The sequence below is a fragment of the Pelobates fuscus genome, chromosome 1 (genome assembly GCF_036172605.1).
Source record: "Pelobates fuscus isolate aPelFus1 chromosome 1, aPelFus1.pri, whole genome shotgun sequence".
In the NCBI taxonomy this organism is placed as follows: domain Eukaryota; kingdom Metazoa; phylum Chordata; class Amphibia; order Anura; family Pelobatidae; genus Pelobates; species Pelobates fuscus.
In genome coordinates this window covers 484,984,599-485,008,672 of record NC_086317.1, presented here as the reverse complement: position 1 = coordinate 485,008,672, position 24,074 = coordinate 484,984,599, and the positions used below count along the sequence as shown (strand labels likewise).

Genomic DNA, 24,074 nt, shown 5'->3' with positions numbered 1-24,074 from the left:
ATCTGAGTGGAGATTAAAGACCTCCATCATAGGTTATGTTTGCATAGCAAGGAAAGGAATAATGTATAATACTTCTGTAGGAGAATTAACTTGTCTAGGGCAAAAAGCTTATGATGATGATACAAAGAATACAACTTGGTGGTCGGCTTCAAATGTCTCAGAACCATCTAACCCGTTTGCTAGATACGCCAATTTAAAGGATGTGTGGTTTGATTTATCCATCACATCTACCTGGAGAGCCCCAGCAAATTTGTACTGGATCTGTGGTAAGAAAGCCTATTCGGAGTTGCCACAGGACTGGGAAGGGGCATGTGTGTTGGGTATGCTCAAACCATCCTTCTTCTTGTTACCGATTGAAACAGGTGAGACTTTAGGTGTTAAAGTGTATGATGTGAATCATAGGAAGAAAAGGGGACCCATAGAGATAGGCACCTGGGAAGATAATGAATGGCCTCCCCAGCGTATCATAGATTATTATGGGCCAGCCACGTGGGCTGAGGATGGTACCTTTGGTTACAGAACCCCTATTTATATGCTCAACCGAATTATACGATTACAGGCGGTGGTTGAGATTATTACTAACGAGACATCACAAGCGCTCAATCTTCTAGCGAAGCATAACACCAGGATGAGGACAGCAGTCTACCAAAATAGATTAGCCTTGGATTACCTTTTGGCAGTAGAGGGAGGTGTATGTGGGAAGTTTAACCTGAGCAATTGCTGTCTTCAAATAGATGACGAAGGGCAAGCAATAGCTGAGCTTACTAGCCATATGGTTAAACTAGCGCATGTGCCTACTCAGGTATGGAAAGGGTATAATCCAAGTAGTTGGTTTGGTAGCTGGTATGAGTGGTTTGGAGGGCTTAAGGCAGTGGTAGGTGGAGTCCTACTGATTTTAATGTTGTGTCTACTCCTGCCGTGTCTTATACCCTTAGTAGTTAGGTCTGTGCAAAGCCTGATAGGAAATATAGCAGAGAGGAAGGCTGCTGCACAGATAATGGCGATTTATAAGTATAAGGCTCTAGATCAGGGAGAACCAATGCAGGAAGATGAGTGTTAAAAGATTCACATCATAAGATAAGTCTGGTCTGGTTCAAGGTAACCTGCGGTGTAAGCAAACCAAGGTTAAGTGATGCCTCAAGTAATTGTAAAATATCAAGAGGCATCAAAGGGGGGAATGTGGTGGAATCTCGGTAAAAATAAATTTAGTAGGCCGAGATTACCACGTGGCATGTGTACGTGCATATGCTGACGTATCGATCAGTTGGTTGCACGAGGCAAGATACGATCAGTAGTGTACGGAGCATGTGCAAGAATACAGGATGTAGTATTCCCCCTCCTCCATTGTGCTGGACAAGCCATGCGGTCAAACAGGAAGTTAATTCTTATTTGTGTTGATTGGTTAAGAGAATGTGCGGGTGGAGCTTAATATGGGAGGAGTTATGTGCCTATATAAGGAGCCTGCACTATTGTCCGGGGCTCAGAATTTGCTGTATTTTGGTGACGCTAGTCCCTCTGAGTCCCGATCGGTGATCCAATAAAGAATCTCTTCCTTCCTGAAGAAACCTGTGTCCATCTCTCTGTGCTTTGCTTCCGTCAGTTTCTCCGGTATCAAGGTGAAATCTGAGATTAGTTGCCACACGGAAATTGCAGCAGATAAACTACAAACAGTATGTGGGACGCACGAAAAGGATTCTGAAGGTTAGAATATTAGAACATCTAAATAACATCAAGAAAAAACTAACAACCCATTCAGTTCCAGCCCACTGTTCTAATTGTCCATCATTTTCTTTTAAGGAGTTTAAATTTATAGGTATTGAAAGAGTGTCTCCATTCTGGCGAGGAGGGGATAGGGTTCAAAAATGATCACAGAGGGAAACCTTCTGGATACATAGGTTGAATACCCAAGAGCCACAAGGCCTCAACATAGGGATTGATTTAGTATGTTTTCTGGATTAGGATTTATATGGTTTATATAATTTTTTGTCTTCACATATTTATTCTCATTTATATATATTTTTCGTATTAGTGTGACCTTATGTAACTATATATAGTAGACATATTCACTAAATTGAGTATGTGAAACCGTTGGACTTCCTCGGACTTTGGAGGCTCAGCTGTATCTATATACACATTTTTGGGAATATTGGATTCTTTCTTAATATTTTGTAACCACTAATAAAATAAAAAGTTTAATATGTTTATATTATAATTAATTAAGATAACAGGTATATGTGCCACTCCATTTAATATTGGAGATTACTCATAGGAACATTGCATATTTATATTTATTTTTATTTTTCAATACACATCACATTAGTGATATATAATATATAATATTTATTCTATTATGCACATCACACATTGAACTAATATGATACACATCTTTGGAAGAATGTACTATATACATTATAAAGAAACGTGTTTGCTATACACACTTCACCTTTTAAATATCCTGCTTCACTGTTTATAGGCAGCCTAAGGATGGTAATTCATTATGATCCAAATTATAAAATAAATACACTGTAAATGAAGTTATTAACATCTTTTTTCCTTTCAGTAGATAGAATATGTTGTTGTTTGTCGATTTCTTTGATCATACTATAAGAACTTAACAGAATGAAGGTGGAACGCACACTGACCGTAGGTGGAACGCACGTGGAACGCATATGGAACGCGGAAGTGCAATATGATCTACACTTCCGGTTCCGGTCAGCCGAACGCACCAAATTTGATTGCCAGTAACAGAAGGAGAATGGGAAGCAGCTGTATCATCCACCTACAGGACCAATCAAGCGATGGACCCCGGGTACCACCCCTGGAACCACCAATGGACATAGGGAGTAGCCCTATTTAAAGAGGACTTGGGGAGGGTGGGAATAGGATGTATTTCTAATCTGTCATAATTGTATATTGTTTTATTTTTATACACGGTCCTTTAGGAAGTTCTTTACAGAACGAAACGCGTAGGACCATACCGTTGTTTCATTTATTTTATATATTTTATTGATGGTGATGATTCACCTTTTATCAATAAAAAGCATCTTTTTTCCACTACTACCCATTTGAAGTCTTGAGCATTATTAAGAAATCCAACGAGGAATCAAGGGATCATCAGCCCCCCATATCCACCGGGGGAGGCACCTTATGAGCGATTTATTCTCCGTTATCTTGTGAGTGCATTCTTATACAGCGCATGAGATGTGTTAAACTGTACTTCACTATGTCTATGCATTTTGTTTGTTCCTTTTAGAATTACTTTCAGCCGTATCCCGCAGTTTGTTGTAGTGTTTGTGATTATATGATAAAGGTCGTCTTCTCTGGGTAACGATCTTGGGAGGCTGCATTGTAACAATCAAGCTAAGTATTTATATATATATTTCACTACAACCACTGTCTGTAGTAGTGTTTATATTGCATTGTATCATAAAATCTGTACATGAGGGGTAATGTTGTACTCGGGAGACTTCGCTGAACACAAATATTTGTGTTTCAAAACAGTAAAAAGTATCACAGCAATAATATCGTCCGTGTAAGTGCTGTTTGTGCGTGAAAAATGCAAATAACTTCACTTTTACTGGCGATATCATCATTGTAATACATTTTACTGTTACCAATATTTGTGTTCAGCGAAGTCTCCCGAGTAAAACAGTACCCCCCATGTACAGGTTTTATGGTTTCCTGGAAAGTTATAGGGTTAAATATAGTGCTAGCAAATTAAATTCCCTATACTTTCGGCATGGGTTGCCAGCCTGGTCCCGCTAATTGTAATGAATTAAGATACCTAATTATGTAAAAATATTACATAAATATATATGTAGAATTAATTTATGTGCGTATATATATGTATGTATATATATATAATTTTGTAAAATATTTTTATTTATATATAGTGATATATACGTATATATTTATGTATATAGATATATATATTATTTTGTTCTACGTGTATTTTGATATAAATATATATATATATTAATATCACAATACAGTTAGAACAAAATAACACATCTATATATTTTTTAATTATTTATTTTTAATTATTTTTTACGTATTTACATTTTTTTATATTATATATAAATATATATATAACAATAATTATATATATATTTAATCAGTATCAGTCTACGTGTAATTTGATATTAATATATAATTATATATATATTAATAGTAAAATACACCTAGAAAGTGAACGTGTGTGTGTATATATATATATATATATATATATATATATATATATATATATATATTTTTTTTTTTTTACAATTATTTAACATTATTTTATTTTATTTCCAGCCAGCAGGGGGACTACCTGTCATTACAGGCAGTCCCCCTGCTGGCAATGCAGCAGCCAGCTAACTCGGCCATGCAGGAGGACGGATGTGCCGCGGGGGACTAAACTCAATTATCTCCAAACACAAAAAACACACTTTCTAAAAAGTTCCATAAGTACCCCACAACACAACATATCCCCATGTTACATCCCCTGATAGCCCTGACCTGGATGAACAACATATCCAAAAATCACCCAGATCAGGGGTTCAGAAATTTTATGGAAGTCATAGTTTTTCCCAGGCACAGGCATGGTCCCATGCCCAAAATAGTTTCATAGAAACGCGGAAAAGTGCCGCTGGAGAACCGACCAGGAACCACAAGGTTTTCATGCCGAAAATAGTTCAAGGGCATTCGCTGCTAAGTCCCCCTGAAGTCTTTTTGCGGTTTTGGTCCATGCGAACAAGATGGCCGCCACCACGTGTTCGAATGTCGAATGGCGGCCACTCCGACTGTTTGGGAGTTTGAAGTGCCACTTTGAAAGTTTAAACTGTGGCCATAAAAATACAAAAAGGCACGAACAGTGATTTAAACAAAATTTTATCACAGGGTAAAAGGCTGGCAAGTAGTCCCCTCCAAACGCCAGTGGAGAAGTGGCTTTCGCCACAGTAACCCTTCACTTTAAATTAATATAATTGGGGAACAGTGCCAATATATAAATTTTTTAGATAACAAAAATTATTAAATAAATGTTTTATAACTTTTATGAAAATATTATTTTAATATTTATCACCCCATAAATATCCTCACAAACCGTATTCAGTGTTAAACTTTTCCCCCTCTGTTACAGGCCTGCCCAAACGTCTGTTCCGGGACACCACAACCGACTTACACCACCATTACTATAATTTGGCTTATTGCAGACAAATATATATATATATATATATATATATATATATATATACAAATTAAAGTCTTGTCTTGGCACTCACCCTTTCCAAATCTATAGGTTCGAATGCCTGGGTGCTATCCCACGTTGTAAAGTATATATACAGAGAGATAAGAGATGCACTCACAGGACTTGATACGAAGAAATAAATCACTACTTTATTTTCCAAACAAGGTTTACATCATCCGATCGGATGATGTAAACCTTGTTTGGAAAATAAAGTAGTGATTTATTTCTTCGTATCAAGTCCTGTGAGTGCATCTCTTATCTCTCTGTATATATATATATATATATATATATATATATATATATATATACACATTTTAAGTAATTATGTACACACACACACACACAATTATAAATGTATCTTAATATTAATATACAATATTAATGCTAGTCCAAAGAGGAACTCTCGCTCCATATTGGCCCCTCTCCTTCTCCCTCACTATGTTGCTCCAAGTCCTTCTCTCACCCTCCATGCTGCCCCTCTCCTGCTCTCTCTCTATGTTGCTCCATGTCCTTCTCTCTCTCTCCATGTCGCACCCTATCCTTCTCTCTCCATGTCACCCCCTCTCCTTCTCTCTCCATGTCACCCCCTCTCCTTCTCTCTCCATGTCACCCCCTCTCCTTCTCTCTCCATGTCACCCCCTCTCCTTCTCTCTCCCTCCATGTTACCCCCTCTCCTTCTCTCTCCCTCCATGTTACCCCCTCTCCTTCTCTCCCCCTCCATGTTACCCCCTCTCCTTCTCTCCCTCCATGTTACCCCCTCTCCTTCTCTCCCTCCATGTTACCCCCTCTCCTTCTCTCTCTCCATGTTAACTCCTCTCCTTCTCTCTCTCCATGTTACCCCCTCTCCTCCTCTCTCTCCATGTTACCCCCTCTCCTTCTCTCTCTCCATGTTACCCCCTCTCCTTCTCTCTCTCCATGTTACCCCCTCTCCTTCTCTCTCTCTCTCCATGTTACCCCCCCCTCTCTCTCTATGTTACCCCCTCTCCTTCTCTCTCCCTCCATGTTACCCCCTCTCCTTCTCTCTCCCTCCATGTTACCCCCTCTCCTTCTCTCTCCCTCCATGTTACCCCCTCTCCTTCTCTCTCCCTCCATGTTACCCCCTCTCCTCTCTCTCCCTCCATGTTACCCCCTCTCCTCTCTCTCCCTCCATGTTACCCCCTCTCCTCTCTCCCTCCATGGTACCCCCTCTCCTTCTCTCTCCCTCCATGGTACCCCCTCTCCTTCTCTCTCCCTCCATGTTACCCCCTCTCCTCTCTCCCTCCATGTTACCCCCTCTCCCTCCCCCTCCATGTTACCCCCTCTCCCTCCATGTTACCCCCTCTCCTTCTCTCTCCCTCCATGTTACCCCCTCTCCTTCTCTCTCCCTCCATGTTACCCTCTCCTTCTCTCTCCCTCCATGGTACCCCCTCTCCTTCTCTCTCCCTCCATGTTACCCCCTCTCCTTCTCGCTCCCTTCATGTTACCCCCTCTCCTTCTCGCTCCCTCCATGTTACTCCCTCTCCTTCTCTCTCCATGTTACCCCCGCTCCTTCTCTCTCTCCATGTTACCCCCTCTCCTTCTCTCTCTCTCCATGTTACCCCTCTTCTTCTCTCTCTCTCCATGTTACCCCATCTCCTTCTCTCTCCCTCCATGTTACCCCATCTCCTTCTCTCTCCCTCCATGTTACTCCCTCTCCTTCTCTCTCCCTCCATGTTACCCCATCTCCTTCTCTCTCCCTCCATGTTACTCCCTCTCCTTCTCTCTCCCTCCATGTCACCCCCTCTCCTTCTCTCTCCCTCCATGTCACCCCCTCCTTCTCTCTCCCTCCATGTCACCCCCTCCTTCTCTCTCCCTCCATGTCACCCCCTCCTTCTCTCTCCCTCCATGTCACCCCCTCCTTCTCTCTCCCTCCATGTCACCCCCTCCTTCTCTCTCCCTCCATGTCACCCCCTCCTTCTCTCTCCCTCCATGTCACCCCCTCCTTCTCTCTCCATGTCACACCCCCTCCTTCTCTCTCTATGTCACACCCTCTCCTTCTCTCTCTATGTCACCCCCTCTCCTTCTCTCTCCCTCCATGTCACCCCCTCTCCTCTCTCCCTCCATGTCACCCCCTCTCCTTCTCTCCCCCTCCATGTTGCCCCCTCTCCTTCTCTCTCCCTCCATGTTACCCCCTCTCCTTCTCTCTCCCTCCATGTTACCCCCTCTCCTTCTCTCTCTCCATGTTACCCCCTCTCCTTCTCTCTCTCCATGTTACCCCCTCTCCTTCTCTCTCTCCATGTTACCCCCTCTCCTTCTCTCTCTCCATGTTACCCCCTCTCCTTCTCTCTCCCTCCATGTTACCCCCTCTCCTTCTCTCTCCCTCCATGTTACCCCCTCTCCTTCTCTCTCTCCATGTTACCCCCTCTCCTTCTCTCTCTCCATGTTACCCCCTCTCCTTCTCTCTCTCCATGTTACCCCCTCTCCTTCTCTCTCCCTCCATGTTACCCCCTCTCCTTCTCTCTCTCTCTCCATGTTACCCCCTCTCCTTCTCTCTCTCTCTCCATGTTACCCCCTCTCCTTCTCTCTCTCTCTCCATGTTACCCCCTCTCCTTCTCTCTCCCTCCATGTTACCCCCTCTCCTTCTCTCTCTCTCCCTCCATGTTACCCCCTCTCCTTCTCTCTCCCTCCATGTTGCCCCCTCTCCTTCTCTCTCCCTCCATGTTGCCCCCTCTCCTTCTCTCTCCCTCCATGTTGCCCCCTCTCCTTCTCTCTCCCTCCATGTTGCCCCCTCTCCTTCTCTCTCCCTCCATGTTGCCCCCTCTCCTTCTCTCTCCCTCCATGTTGCCCCCTCTCCTTCTCTCTCTCTCCATGTTGCCCCCTCTCCTTCTCTCTCCCTCCATGTTACCCCCTCTCCCTCCATGTTGCCCCCTCTCCTTCTCTCTCCCTCCATGTTGCCCCCTCTCCTTCTCTCTCTCTCCATGTTGCCCCCTCTCCTTCTCTCTCTCTCCATGTTACCCCCTCTCCTTCTCTCTCTCTCTCCATGTTACCCCCTCTCCTTCTCTCTCTCCATGTTGCCTCCTCTCCTTCTCTCTCCCTCCATGTTACCCCCTCTCCTTCTCTCTCTCTCCATGTTGCCCCCTCTCCTTCTCTCTCTCTCCATGTTGCCCCCTCTCCTTCTCTCTCTCTCTCTCCATGTTGCCCCCTCTCCTTCTCTCTCTCTCTCCCTCCATGTTGCCCCCTCTCCTTCTCTCTCTCCATGTTACCCCCTCTCCTCTCTCTCTCTCCATGTTACCCCCTCTCCTTCTCTCTCTCTCCATGTTGCCTCCTCTCCTTCTCTCTCCCTCCATGTTACCCCCTCTCCTTCTCTCTTTCCATGTTGCCCCCTCTCCTTCTCTCTCTCTCCATGTTGCCCCCTCTCCTTCTCTCTCCCTCTCCATGTTGCCCCCTCTCCTTCTCTCTCCCTCTCCATGTTGCCCCCTCTCCTTCTCTCTCCCTCCATGTTACCCCCTCTCCTTCTCTCTCCCTCCATGTTACCCCCTCTCCTTCTCTCTCCCTCCATGTTACCCCCTCTCCTTCTCTCTCCCTCCATGTTACCCCCTCTCCTTCTCTCTCCCTCCATGTTACCCCCTCTCCTTCTCTCTCCCTCCATGTTACCCCCTCTCCTTCTCTCTCCCTCCATGTTACCCCCTCTCCTTCTCTCTCTCTCCATGTTGCCCCCTCTCCTTCTCTCTCTCTCTCCATGTTGCCCCCTCTCCTTCTCTCTCTCTCTCCCTCCATGTTGCCCCCTCTCCTTCTCTCTCTCTCCATGTTACCCCCTCTCCTCTCTCTCTCTCCATGTTACCCCCTCTCCTTCTCTCTCTCTCCATGTTGCCTCCTCTCCTTCTCTCTCCCTCCATGTTACCCCCTCTCCTTCTCTCTCTTTCCATGTTGCCCCCTCTCCTTCTCTCTCTCTCCATGTTGCCCCCTCTCCTTCTCTCTCCCTCCATGTTACCCCCTCTCCTTCTCTCTCCCTCCATGTTACCCCCTCTCCTTCTCTCTCTCCATGTTACCCCCTCTCCTTCTCTCTCTCTCCATGTTACCCCCTCTCCTTCTCTCTCCCTCCATGTTGTCCCTTCTCTCTCCATGTTACCCCCTCTCCTTCTCTCTCTCTCCATGTTACCCCCTCTCCTTCTCTCTCCATGTTACCCCCTCTCCTTCTCTCTCCATGTTACCCCCTCTCCTTCTCTCTCCATGTTACCCCCTCTCCTTCTCTCTCCCTCCATGTTACCCCCTCTCCTTCTCTCTCCCTCCATGTTACCCCCTCTCCTTCTCTCTCCCTCCATGTTACCCCCTCTCCTTCTCTCTCTCTCCATGTTACCCCCTCTCCTTCTCTCTCCCTCCATGTTACCCCCTCTCCTTCTCTCTCCATGTTACCCCCTCTCCTTCTCTCTCTCCATGTTACCCCCTCTCCTTCTCTCTCTCCATGTTACCCCCTCTCCTTCTCTCTCCCTCCATGTTACCCCCTCTCCTTCTCTCTCCATGTTACCCTCTCTCCTTCTCTCTCTCCATGTTACCCCCTCTCCTTCTCTCTCTCCATGTTACCCCCTCTCCTTCTCTCTCCCTCCATGTTACCCCCTCTCCTTCTCTCTCCCTCCATGTTACCCCCTCTCCTTCTCTCTCTCTCCATGTTACCCCCTCTCCTTCTCTCTCTCTCCCTCCATGTTACCCCCTCTCCTTCTCTCTCTCTCTCCATGTTACCCCCTCTCCTTCTCTCTCCCTCCATGTTACCCCCTCTCCTTCTCTCTCCATGTTACCCCCTCTCCTTCTCTCTCTCTCCCTCCATGTTACCCCCTCTCCTTCTCTCTCTCTCTCCATGTTACCCCCTCTCCTTCTCTCTCCCTCCATGTTGCCCCTTCTCTCTCCATGTTAGTGTAATTGTCTGTAATTGTGACAGCATTGTATTAAAGATCCAGTATCCTCCCTGCTGCTCACTAAGTAATGAATGGCTGCATTAGCGGTCACTGAGGACAATAATAACCCCCTGACCTGGAACCAGGAATAACCTCAATAAACACAATGAGACCCGGAACTCCCGGCCTTACCATCCGCTCCCAGCGGCGCAGACATATGACGTCACTGAGGGCAATGGAGCTTACCGGGTGAGGAGGGGGCGGTGCCTGCAATCCAAGTTGTTTTGACCGGAAGACCTTATTCTGCGGTCGGAAATGACGTAATGAGAGCGACCCGTTTAGAGAGAGAATGACTCCCTGATGGAGGAAGGCAAAGCGCCTAATGGACATCAAAACAGCAGTTTGGGCAACAGGTAGGTCTCAGAGCGAGAATGTTATCACTACTCAGACTAGCTCGCAGGCCCCGCCCCCTCCTCAGCCTGTATCGCCCTCAGTGACCGGATGTATTGCACTCAGTGACCGGAAGGCACTTTTAGGCATATCCTGCTTCTAAGGACAGATTTATTGTATATAATCAGTGCTGCAGGGAAACCTTGCTTTGTGCTGCTTTATTTATTTATTTATTTATTTTTAATCAAACCGGTTCCTGGCCGAGCTGGCGGATGCCTTTCTGTGTATATTTATATATATATATATTTGTGTTCGGGCCATTTCAGTAATGGATATGTAATAGAGATTAAGTCATCTATCTTTAATCGATGCCGACGTATGTGGTAGGCCTGTAAATAAGTGGGTAAAAGGAATACCAATCTAGCTCAGAAAGATTTTAATTACGAAACCAAATTACATCATACCAACAAATCTATGAGGACATCTTAACAAATGCTTTCTTATTCACCGTTTTGTTTGAGGTATAAAGACAGCATAGGTGGATGACTTTCAGCAGCCTGAGGTTGTGATCACCTGTACTGAAATGTCTTGGCTTGCGGTAGTGGGTGCTGCCCGTATCCTGAATGAGTGCCCCGAATAATTGTTGTCTTCAATCCGAGTCGTGTCCATAATAGTCGTATGTCTACCATTAATTTAGAAGTGGTGAGGTAGCCCCGTGAGGTAACAGGAGAGGGAGTGAGGCGTGAGTGGTTACTGAAAGTAGGTGTGCGTCAAACACTTTCTCGGGTACCATGAATTGTTGGTGGGGTAGTAATGGATAAGCACGGTTTGGCCCATCTGACTAGTCTTAGTTGTGGGTAAGCTCCGAACTTAATGGTCTTGTTACTTGTTAAGGTATGAGGTGCTAAGGTAATTTTACCATCGTGTTGCCCTTTCGTGGTCTGAGAAAGCCGTAGAAAGCCAAGCATATGGCTGTTTTGATAACGGAGTTTGAATGTGGTTCAGGTGCCATATCCAGTAAGCTTGATATATGTTTGAACAGATGTATGTTGATAGGCAACCTACGTTGTAGAGTAGGACCATTTGCTTTGGATATCCCTTTAAGAATCGTTTTTGTTGGGGTAGGATGTGAGAAAGCCTGGGTTGTTGGGAAAAGTTGAAAACATGTGGTGTTGGATGCCAGTGAGGTATAACTTGATGGTGTTATGTGATAGCTTCAGTTTGAGGTGGCAAAAAGTGGTGAAAGCCACCAAGGTTGTGGTGTCAAACCAGTTGGCCAGGTGGTGATCTGTCATGAACCTGTCATACAAAACAAAACCCTGTTTTATGCGTTATGCGAGTATTTTGATAACGCTAGTTTGCCAATTCTTTGCGACCGTTATTCAGATGAATGTTTGTTTTTTCTGTCTGTTGGCAAAAAGGACAAATTCCATTGACATCTGTGTGGCACTAATCTCAGACATCTGTTCCATAAGGGGAGCAGTGTGACTTTGATGTCTTTTTACACCAGCAAATCCAGCAGTCAGATGGTCCAAGGCAAGAATGAGTCCATTGCAGAAAAATGTATATATTGTTTTATTTTACATTTTTCATGGGACATGGATATGTCTCTCTATACCAGTTGATGAGACTACAGTGTTTGACTTTACTGAGTTTCCTCTGGTGTACAACATTTCAAATCAGAGTGGCTGTTTTTATAATTGTACAGTTTTGTGAAATCACACGGACACTTTGTACCCAGTTGACGGAAGGAAAATGTAGGCATCGGGACTCAAAGAAACCCAAATAAGGGAGCTGGAACTATTTTGATAGTCCTTCTGTTCTTCAGGCCATGTCTCCAAGGACAACATGTGCAGATAAGAATGGACAATTCAACAGCAGTTGTGAATGTGTATCAACAGGGAAGGACTCGTTCTCCGCTACCTGTAACAGTTTAGCCCCAGGATCATTATCTGGTCAGACCTTCACCTGCTATCAAATTATAAGGTCCACATAAGAGGAAAAACCAACACGCTAAGCTTTCTTTAACAAGAAGACTGGCCTCTCTCTCACCAGATATTTCAAAGATGGTAGAGATTTGGAAGACCAGAGATAGCTCTGTTGGCTTCAAAAAAGCAAACTAAAAGATATACATAATTGATTCTCTCAATTTAGCAGTAAACCTATATATTTTATTTTTCTGAGGCACTAGCGATGCTATGGGATTTTCATCTGGCATTCTTTTTTTCCCCAATGGTTCTGATTCTACAAACCCTTACTTTTTGGACAGGTCAAGAATATTTGTTGTTCTTCAATTTTGGTCTCAGATGATTTGGTTCTGATTCTGCTTAACTTATCCAATTAATAATTGTGACAAGTTCCAGTGTAAGATAAGTTTCTGGAACACAGCCTGGTCAGACTCTTCACAGGTTCAATCTCACTGCGAGTTCTGAGTTCTAAAAGGGCTATGTGATTGACACATTCATTACAGCTAAGAAGAATTCATCCTGTACATTATACCCCAGTATATGAAAATAATTCTACTCCTGGTGTTTTGGTGTTAAAGAAGGCCCCCTGTGAACCTCGGTTCCTAAGATCTATGACTGGCATCTCTGAAAGTTCTATTTCTGCTTTAAGATTTTCTCCTTTCAGTGGTGTCCAGACTCCTTTCTACCTTCAGGAAATTGGTTCCTCATTTGAATTTGGGTCCCTTCAGCCTTCTGTGAAGCCACATTGGAGCCTTTGGATCCCTTCTGTCTTAAGATATTCCTTCTAAGACAGTCCTGTGTAGCAAAACATCTGAGGGAACTTTAAGCCTTTGCTTCGTCTTCTCCTTATCTGATGTTTCATTTGGAAAAAGTGGTCCTTATTTCTTTATCCTTCCCTTTCTTCCTAAAGTTTCTTTTACATCTTATATAATTCAGGGAATCGGACTTCCACCATTATGCCTATTTCCTTGGAACGCTACAGAAAGTTTTGAGGCCTGCATGTGTAACACACTCTGCAGTATTACCTATACAAGACCAGTATGTGTTTCAGAATTGTCAGAAGGGTCTTATGGCATCCAAAGGGTCTCAACAAGATGGTTTAGGGAAACTATTTAACTGGTGTGCAGGTCTTCTTCTAATGTTCCTCTTCCTCTGCATTTACAGGCACATTCTGCAAGGTCTGTTGCTGCTTCTGTGGTATTCAGGGTTTCCACTACTCCTTCACAGTATTGCAAAGCTGCTGCCTGGTGGTATCTTAATGCTTTCTCTAAACCGTTTTCGGTTGGACTTGCAGGCCTCTATGGATTCTGTTTTTGGTCGCAAAGAATTATAGGCTGTGGGGTTATGATGTCTTCCCGGCCTTAAGGGATTGCCTGTTTATCCTATGTGTAGTGCACTGCCTCTAATCTGGAGGGAAAAACTCTAATTTTTACTTGCCGTAAATTTATTTTTCTTAAGGATTAGAGGCAGTGCACATATTTCCCACCCTAATTTTTTTTAATATATTTTGCAGTTACTTGGCTTTTGTATTTTCTGGGGTTATGGCTTGGAGCTCTCTGAGTTATACCTTTGGGAGGAGCCTAACCATTTAAATGTTAGGTGTCTGCCTGCATTTCCTGTCCAGACTAGAGTATATCCCATGTGTAGTGCACTGCCTCTAATCCTTAGGAAAAATAAATTTTACGATAATTATAGTTTTAGTTCTGTAGCTCAGAATGCATTTGCACACGCTGTGTTGGTGAGGGGAGGGAGCATTTAAAAAAACAAAAAAAACCTGTGTAATTGAGGAAGGTGCTAGGGAACGCAGAGTGGGAGGGACACTGTGCCTTCAATGGGAAGATTATCATGTTTGTCTGACGTGCCCACTAACAGATGTATTCTATGCCCTAAATGGCTGCCAATGTCATGTGTGCTTAGGGTGTCACTAGCCCCCAACACACAATTACAAATATTTCAGTATGTGTAATGTTTAAAGCTGAAACACTACATATACTGGCCCCTTCAACCAAAGCCAATAGAAATCACTGAAGTGTTCTTGGAGGCCATTCTTCAACAATTTGACTTCTTACAATTGGGGATCGCCAGGGCACTTTTGGATCCATAGCCACTTCAATGTGCCCGTAAGTTGAACTGCTTCGTAAGCTAATAGCAGCTATGTCTCAATTGCTATTAGTTTACACTTGTCTCAATTAGGGATCTACCGATATTGGATTTTTTAAATATATTTTTTTGCGCCGATACCTATAGTCTGTAAACTTTCAGGCCGATCACTTACCGATACTAATATTCTGTACATTTACTGTTTTGAAAAAAGAAACCATTTCTACACAAATCTACTGTTAACTGAACATGTTTATTATTATTTATTTTTGCAAATCTTTATTTTTTATTAAGTGGTAAATGCTGAAAATATACATGCCAGTCAGATGTTTTCAAGAATGTTTAGTGTTCCTCTGCCCTCTCTCCCTCACCTTAGTGTTTATCTCCCCTCCCTGTCCTTTAGTGCCTCCCCCACCCCCAGTGGTCCTCTCCCCTCCCTGGTGTGCCTCACTACCTCTCTTGTAGCGTGACCAAACGGATCGCGGTACAGGAGCTTCAGTTTCCTGTACCCAGCCAGACTTACAGGAAGTAATGAGCACTGAAGCTCTTGTACCGCTGTCTGCTCCACTCGACCACAGTACACTGAGTGGTAGTGGTCACTTGATTTTTGCGCCCTAATGCGGCCTTTTGTTTTGCCTTATGGACGTGCTGGCCCTGTTGAGCCACTGCTGCCTCTCACATTATCGGCAATATTGTTATCAATAGTGGCCGATACCGATATTTACCAATATCCGATAATGGGTCGATCCCTAGTTTCTATTCACAGTTTAGTAAACTGGGCAGTGTGTAACAATCATCAGAGCTTTCTCTCTGGGAATAGACATTATCTTTGTGCAAAAAGTTTATTCCCTGAAGTCTAAGCACCATAGAGCAGTGGGACTACAGACATTATGATGCTGAAACACAGACCAAATTATTAAACCGTGATCTGGGCTGTGTATAAACCGATATCAGCCATGGTATGTCTGCAGTAAAAGACGTTTAAATCATTCTATGTGATGCTGGACAGGGAATTATTGGATAAGGATTGTCCCCATAATCCATAGTGAGAGATTTCTGTCTGTGTGTTTGAATGTAAGCATGTTTTATATGGAGTATGTGTGTGTGAATGTTGGCTTTTGAATGCAGATGTGCATTTGTGTGTAGTTTATACACTGCCACACACAGGTACACATATACATATATGTATACAGAGATACACACACTAACACATACATACAGATGCACACACATACACACAGACATCCGTCGGGTAATCGTGAATGGGTTTGGTAAGTAGGTGTAAGGGTAGGTGAGCATGCCATAGTTAGGGAGTGATGGGTGCGAGGGTGGTGAGTGCGACAGGGTTAGGGGTTTTGCATAACATTGTTAGTGTGAAAGTGGTAGTGGGGCTAGTGTGGTTAGGGATTTAGTGTGGCATGGTTAGGGGTTAGTGTAACAGGTTTATAATAGAATACAAGTTACAACCACCCCAACGCGAGAACGAGGCTTGGACACTAATTTTGGAGGCTTCAAACACACGCCAGTTCTAATCATTCACAGGATTAAATCAAACGGCAATTAAGTGGATATATAAACATAAGGACTTATAGGCTGCATTGTGACTGAGGAAGCCTTAACTGGTGAAACACATTTTGGACAACTGGTGAAATGCATTTTGAACTTTACTATTTATTGTGATCAGTATATAACTTTTTTCTTTATTTTACTTTGTCAAATAAAATTGTAATATTGTTTTACTCTGGAATAGTTCCTGTTAATCTTTGGAGGGTAACACCAAACCAATAATAGGTGTCCACTTTGCAAATAGAGCCTACAGAAATTGGCTCCTCATCAACCTCTGTAAATGTATTACCTTTTTTGGATGTGGTCTTAAAGCCATAATACCCTATTTTAATTATTTTTTTTCCATATAACTGAAGTATGGGAAGGTGCGCCAACATACTGTCATAACTGAGCCAATTTAAAGGGTTTTATATTTGTGAGTTAGAAGTTCTACCATTCTATTTTCATCCATGTATTATAATAATTTGGATGGTCTGCACTGATATTTGTATGTTTTATATTTTTCAAGTTATCTTGAATTTTAATAAAAATTGGAAATATCTCAAATGCTTTAGAGCTGCTCACCAAATTTCTATCTTTTACACAATATCTCTTAATTAATATAAATTTGAAATCGCCTAAATACACGCACACTATTCTATTACTAATTGTCTGATCTTTATGTCAAATGATTAAAAAGCCAAAATAAACACACTCGTTTTATGATAAAGAATGCCTGTCCAGTATAATTTTATCCAGTAGGTTAATTAATTTGATTTATGTCTCACAAACGCAGACCCAACAAGGTCACCAATCTCTACTAGCACCAGATTCTAGTGTTTGGAGAATGCAAGACATCCAGTGACTCCTGAACAAAAAAACTTTCTTCAGACTTTTTGGATCAAGTCTCAGAGATGGACTACCAGCTGAACAGACAGGTAAGGGTCACATTCACAAAATACATATCTCTTGTCTGATCCTGTACCCGTGCCTTTCTAATAAGGAAGAAAAAATCATATGGTAGAGGGAGAGAGAAAATATTCTAAACGGTGAAGTACACTGTGAGAACGTAGGCTTGATTTCATTATTTTGTGTACGCTTTTCAAATTATTAGTTTGTTAGAAAATCTTTTAAAATTATTTATGTAAAGAACTCTCCATTAAAGTCTATGGGAATTTTTGTAGGTAAATAATTTGAGTTTTTCTGGTAGATTATGATCATTTGAAAAGCGTGTACAAAGGAATTGATTCAAGGTCCTAATTTGTATTCAATATAGTTTGTCTGATCAATTAATCCTGTTGTAGGTTGAGCTATAACAATGAAATGTATTATTTAGGACCAATGTGAGTTTGAGAAAGTGGCCGTTTACTTCTCCGAGGAAGAGTGGAGCTGTTTAAGTAGAGAAGAGAAGGAGCTTTACGTAGATGTGATGATGGAGAATTATCAGAACCTCATGTCTCTGGGTAAGAACATTTTATTCTGTTGAAAGGAAATCTTTCTCATAAGAACATATTCATATTTGAGGAGGGAAAATGAAATTTCTTCACGTGCTTTTTAAATTTGAAAGATCTTAAAGGGTTACTCCAACATCTATGAACAAATCAGCTTTTAGAATTTTAGAAACGTTGCTTTTGCAGAGCTGCTTTTTTTGTACCAGGGACAAGTTGCACACCCGGCCACCTCTGTTCCGGGCTACATCATTTTAATTCTGTGCACAAATCTGCTATCAATGCGCACTGGCGATGGCTTCTACCCTTACTAGGAGCGCACCTGCAAGAGTAAGCTTGTATGCCCCACACCTCCCTTGGTATGCTCCTGTCAGGACCCCGCGGGCGGCTGCAAGGGGAGGCTGCAGTCCGCTCGCGGCACTCACCCTCCAGCCGTCCGCGGTCCCCTTCTCCACGGGGTCTCGGCGAGCGGCATCCCTCCAGCCTCGGATGCCGCCCGCATCTTCCTCCACGCCCCCCAGCGGCAGCATGCATGACGCTGCACGCTGGAGGACTGCCCAAGATATGTCACGCCGGGGTCAGTCACCTGACCCGGCATTAAAGGCACAGTGCCTCAATCACAGTGGGAGGTTTAGATATCTCCCACGTGTGATTGTTAATTCTGATTGGAAATTATCCAATCAGAATTAACCTGATGGTTTATATACTTACCTTTCCTGTTCCTCCCTGCCCTGTTGTGGTCTTTGCTTTATAGTATTGATTCTGAACGTGTGATTTCTGGTTACGTACTCTCTGGCTTGTTATACTGACTTTGTGACTTTCTCCTACCCTTTGACCTCGGCTTGTTTCTCGTTATTCTGTTTTCTGGTTCCCCTTACTCGGCTTGTCTCCTGACTATTCTGTGTGTGCTTAGCCCGGCCACTCTAAGGACCGGTACTGCACACTTTCTGTGTGTGTGTCTGTGTGTATGTTAGCGTGTTGGGTTCCCCGAATCGTGACATTACAACAGGGCCATAATGGAACCTGCTGACATACCCCAGCTTTTAGTTAATCAGGAGGCTAGAATGGATGGCTTGGACCACCGTATGGTTCAGTTTGCTCAAGCCTTACAGACCATACTGGCTCGTACTGCACACTTGCAGCCTGCCGTCCAGGAGGTGGCTGCTGCTGTGCCCGAACCCATTGCCACTCCAGTACCCGTTTCTGCTCATGTAGTCCATATGACACCGCCACAGCGCTATAGTGGTGACCCAGCTTTGTGTCGTGGTTTCCTCAATCAAATAGACATCCATTTGGTAATGAATCCACGTTCCTATCCCACTGACAGAACTAAAATTGCCTTTTTGATAAACCACTTGTCTGGGAGAGCTTTAGCATGGGCCAACCCCATGTGGGAGAATACGTCTCCTATGTCCTTCGCAGATTTTCTGACAGCTTTCAAACGCACGTTTGATCAACCCGGTAGGGTTGCTTCTGCTGGCAAAGCTCTGCTTAGGGTCCGACAGGTTAACAGATCTGTAGCGGATTACACTATCGAATTCCGCACTCTAGCAGCTGAGGTGGTATGGAATAATGATGCCCTCGTTACAGCCTTTCAGGAGGGTTTGGCCGCTTACATCCTGGACGAAATAGCGTCCAGGGAATTGCCTGTCCTTTTGGACGATCTTATAGATTATATCATCCGTATTGATAATCGTATTAGAGAGAGACGTAGTCAGAGGCGTATGTATACACAGATGTTACCTGCTTTACCCAGTACTGCGCTACTGGCATTACCCCCTTCTAGCCAACCTCCCCCTGAAACCTTGCAATTGGGTGTTACTGGGTTAACTGAGGTAGAAAAATCATACCGAAGAAGGGAAGGGTTATGCCTTTACTGTGGAAAAAGGGGACATCTTCTAAGAACCTGCCCTGAATTGCGGGGAAAACTGCAGCACCCAAGGCCTATAGAGGGGTCGGCCTCGGGTGTTATGTCGTTTACCCCTCACGTCCCCATTACTAGACCGTTTATTACGGTCACCCTTTTTGTTGGAAATTCTGCCGTGATTACCAAAGCCTTGATAGATTCAGGGGCTGCTGACAATCTTATGGATGAGAGTTTTGCTAAAACCACATCGTTGACTCTGATCCAAAGGGTCACTCCCTTGGCCGTGGAGGCCATAGACGGTAGACCATTGGAGAAACCTCTGGTGACCCATGAGACCCAAGAACTGGTTATGTCTGTGGGTGCCTTGCACAAGGAAAGATTGTCCTTTCAAATAATCAACTCCCCTACAGCCTCTGTCGTTTTGGGCTTCCCCTGGTTGGTTAAACACAATCCGATGATTGATTGGGGTTGTTTGGAGATTCTCTCCTAGGGGAAATCTTGTCAAAGGGAATGTATGACTCGTGTTTGTCCTGTTGGCTTGCTTAATGTACCCACAGCCAAACCACTTTCTGTTAATGTTCCTCCTGTGTATGCGGACCTAGCTAAGGTGTTTGAAAAAAGGGAGGCAGATAAACTACCCCTGCACCGTGAATATGATTGTGCCATAAACCTCTTACCTGGTACTATGCCGCCTAGGGGTAAGGTATACCCTCTTTCTGAAAAAGAGAACCAGGTAATGGAGGAGTACATACAGGAAGCCTTGAGTAAAGGTTTTATCAGAAGGTCCTCCTCTCCTGCTGGGGCTGGTTTCTTTTTTGTTGCCAAAAAGGAGGGTGACCTACGGCCTTGTATAGACTACAGGGGCCTGAACAATATAACGATTAAAAACGCCTACCCTATTCCCCTCATCACGGAGTTCTTTGACCGGGTCAAAGGTTCTAAATACTTCACTAAATTAGACCTCAGGGGGGCTTATAACCTTGTTCGTATAAAGGAGAATGATGAGTGGAAAACAGCATTCAATACACGTAGCGGACATTACGAGTATCTAGTCATGCCTTTTGGACTGTGTAATGCTCCCGCTGTGTTTCAGGACCTCATAAACGATGTCCTCAGGGATCTATTGCATGTCTGTGCCGTGGTGTACCTTGACGACATCCTTGTATATTCCCCTGATTTGCAGACACATCATAATCATGTTAGGATGGTGCTGAAAAGGTTATTACAGAACGGACTTTATTGTAAATTAGAAAAATGTTTGTTCGATCAGACCTCGGTGCAATTTCTAGGATATATAATTTCCGAACAGGGTTTCAGTATGGATCCTGCTAAGTTAGAAGCCATACTATCCTGGCCGCTTCCCCAAGGTCTTAAGGCTATCCAGCGTTTTATAGGATTTGCCAACTATTACAGGAAATTTATAAGAAACTTTTCACCACTTATCTCCCCTATAACGAAGCTGACTAAGAAAGGTCTACACCCTAGGGTTTGGACTCCTGAAGCCCTTAAGGCCTTCGACACTCTCAAGAAGGCATTTGCCTCTGCTCCAGTACTACGCCACCCTGATCCTTCCCTTTGTTATGGAAGTGGACGCTTCTGAATCAGGCGTGGGAGCAGTACTGTCACAGAGATCATCGTATGACGAACCCCTCCATCCCTGTTGCTACTTTTCAAAAAGGTTATCTGATCCAGAAAAGAATTACGATGTTGGGAACAGGGAACTACTAGCTATTGTGCTAGCTTTTAAGGAATGGAGGTACTTATTAGAGGGTTCTAGACACAAAGTTATGGTCATAACAGATCATAAGAACCTCTCCTATATAGCTGATGCTAGAAGGTTGTCCGCCCGGCAGGCTAGATGGTCTCTATTTCTTTCACGCTTCCAATACGTGATTACCTATAGACCTGGTTGCCGTAATGCCAAAGCTGACGCTATCTCTCGACAGTATGAACCTCTAGAATCTGTTAACCCGACCCCTGAACCTATTGTACCTGCGTCTCAGATAATAGCTGCTACCCGTTTGGTTGTTTCGTCTCTTGTTCTTGATAAAATTAAGACATACCAAACTCAAGCACCCCCTGAGACGCCTGTTGGCAGACTATACGTTAAAGTGAATGACAGAAAGAAATTGTTAACTTTATTTCACACCGCCAAAACTGCTGGTCATCCGGGGGTTACCAAGACTTATAAGGGCCTCCTTCAACAGTTCTGGTGGCCTTCACTCAAGCGAGACGTAGTGGATTTTGTGCAGGCTTGTCGGGTCTGTACGCAGTGTAAGTCCCCTAATGTGAGACCCCAGGGTCTCCTGATGCCTCTATCGATACCCAAGAAACCATGGACCCACTTATCCATGGATTTTATTGTAGACCTTCCTCCTTCCGATGGTCAGACAGTGATATTAACTGTGACGGATAGGTTCTCTAAAATGGCGCACTTTATTCCGCTTAAGAAACTGCCTTCTGCGATTCAGCTTGCTCAGGTGTTTGCCAAGGAAGTGTTCCGCTTGCATGGGGTACCTGAGGATATCGTATCTGACAGGGGTCCTCAATTTGTCTCTCGGTTTTGGAGGGGTTTTTGTGCTGAGATGGGGGTCTCCTTGTCGTTTACTTCCTCCTATCACCCGCAATCTAATGGTGCAGCCGAACGTGCTAATCAGTCTGTGGAATTGTATTTGCGCTGCTTCACTAATGCGCACCAGGATGACTGGTCTCGCCTCCTTCCGTGGGCTGAATTTGCCAGGAATACGGTGTCTCATTCGTCTTCTGGCTTAAGTCCTTTTGAGGTTGCTTATGGATTTCGGCCTTCCGTCCTTCCCGGTGCGTTCTCCGACAAGGGAATGCCCGCTTTGGACCAGCACCTCGCCTCTTTACGGAAGATGTGGGATCAGGTCCATGTTGCGCTGTCCCGTTCAGCGGCTGCTCAGAAGAAGTTTGCTGATCGCCATAGGGGTGCGGCCCCTTCCTATGTTCCGGGTGATAGGGTATGGTTGTCCTCTAGGAACCTCCGCCTCAAGGTTCCCTCGATGAAGTTCGCTCCCAGGTTCCTTGGTCCCTACAAGGTGTTACGTAGGGTTAACCCCGTTTCCTACTCCCTGGACTTGCCCTCTTCCATGCGCATTCCGAACACGTTTCGCTTTTGAAGCCCTTGCTTTGCAACTGGTTCTCTCGTCCCCTCGGGCGGCCTGTTTCCCCTCGCGCTGTCCCCAGTGATGTGTACGAAGTGGCTGCCCTTCTCGACTCTCGTGTTTCTAGGGGTCGGCTGCAATATCTGGTGGATTGGAAGGGGTACGGCCCTGAGGACCGATCTTGGGTTTCGTGCTCTGATCTGCACGCTCCCTCTTTGATCCGCTCCTTTCATGCCCGGTTTCCTTTGAAGCCTTCTGCTTCCCGCCCTCTGGGCGGTCTTCGAGGGGGGGGTAATGTCAGGACCCCGCGGGCGGCTGCAAGGGGAGGCTGCAGTCCGCTCGCGGCACTCACCCTCCAGCCGTCCGCGGTCCCCTTCTCCACGGGGTCTCGGCGAGCGGCATCCCTCCAGCCTCGGATGCCGCCCGCATCTTCCTCCACGCCCCCCAGCGGCAGCATGCATGACGCTGCACGCTGGAGGACTGCCCAAGATATGTCACGCCGGGGTCAGTCACCTGACCCGGCATTAAAGGCACAGTGCCTCAATCACAGTGGGAGGTTTAGATATCTCCCACGTGTGATTGTTAATTCTGATTGGAAATTATCCAATCAGAATTAACCTGATGGTTTATATACTTACCTTTCCTGTTCCTCCCTGCCCTGTTGTGGTCTTTGCTTTATAGTATTGATTCTGAACGTGTGATTTCTGGTTACGTACTCTCTGGCTTGTTATACTGACTTTGTGACTTTCTCCTACCCTTTGACCTCGGCTTGTTTCTCGTTATTCTGTTTTCTGGTTCCCCTTACTCGGCTTGTCTCCTGACTATTCTGTGTGTGCTTAGCCCGGCCACTCTAAGGACCGGTACTGCACACTTTCTGTGTGTGTGTCTGTGTGTATGTTAGCGTGTTGGGTTCCCCGAATCGTGACAGCTCCTACTCCACCCCTCCATGCTTTCCTAGAGTTTGTAGTATTAAGTATATTTTTACTCTGTCCACACTCATTGTCTACTCCCTACTCCTATGCCTTCTTGGCTCAGATCATACATTTGCGGGCAATCATGGAGAGGAAAGCAGTTATGATAAACATGGCTTTGCTGGAAATCTTTACCCAGCACTGGATTCCATGTAACTTATTTCTTATTTGACAGGTATTTGAGGAAATCTTAGGGAATTATAAATGAGAACACATATACAATTAAAAAGGGAGTGGGGTAACTCTTTAACAGCCTTAAGATCTAATTGATAATCTCTCACATTAAACAAATACAGGAAGGATTCATATGACGCCTTTGATTATATCAGCGATTGAACGAGGGGAAGAGCCGTATGTGAGGAATCCTCTGCAGGATAGTCTTTTGAATACTGGTCCAGGTAAGTAATAAATATGTAGGTGGTGTTTGACTTCATTTTGGGTCAGAGATCTGGGGACTTCCTATTTTTCTAGAATTCTCCAACTTTATGACCTCTGCAGTGGAACCGAATTCTTGGTAATCTCTCCATACAGCGCAGTGTGGTGAGAGTTTACAGTGTTTGGTTACTCTTTATGCCTCGGACATA

General features: G+C 44.4%; 2 protein-coding genes across 3 annotated transcripts in view; one reads left to right on the top strand and one right to left on the bottom strand.

Annotated features, from left to right (window-relative positions):
• LOC134573036 (gastrula zinc finger protein XlCGF57.1-like) overlaps window positions 1–10,308 on the bottom strand; it is a 70,812-nt gene extending 60,504 nt beyond the window's left edge. The window contains exon 1 of the mRNA XM_063432416.1: window positions 10,270–10,308. The gene's annotated coding sequence lies outside the window, so the exon portion shown is untranslated. The remainder of the gene's footprint in view (window positions 1–10,269) is intronic.
• Window positions 10,309–10,417: 109 nt separating this feature from the next.
• Window positions 10,418–24,074, top strand: part of LOC134573081 (oocyte zinc finger protein XlCOF6.1-like) — a 96,673-nt gene continuing 83,016 nt past the window's right edge. For both annotated transcript variants that reach the window (XM_063432524.1, XM_063432533.1), the window contains exons 1-4: window positions 10,418–10,490; window positions 16,876–17,017; window positions 17,416–17,542; window positions 23,787–23,888. In XM_063432524.1, coding sequence (XP_063288594.1) covers window positions 16,994–17,017; window positions 17,416–17,542; window positions 23,787–23,888 — 253 coding nt within the window. In that variant the 5' untranslated portion in view covers window positions 10,418–10,490; window positions 16,876–16,993. The remainder of the gene's footprint in view (window positions 10,491–16,875; window positions 17,018–17,415; window positions 17,543–23,786; window positions 23,889–24,074) is intronic.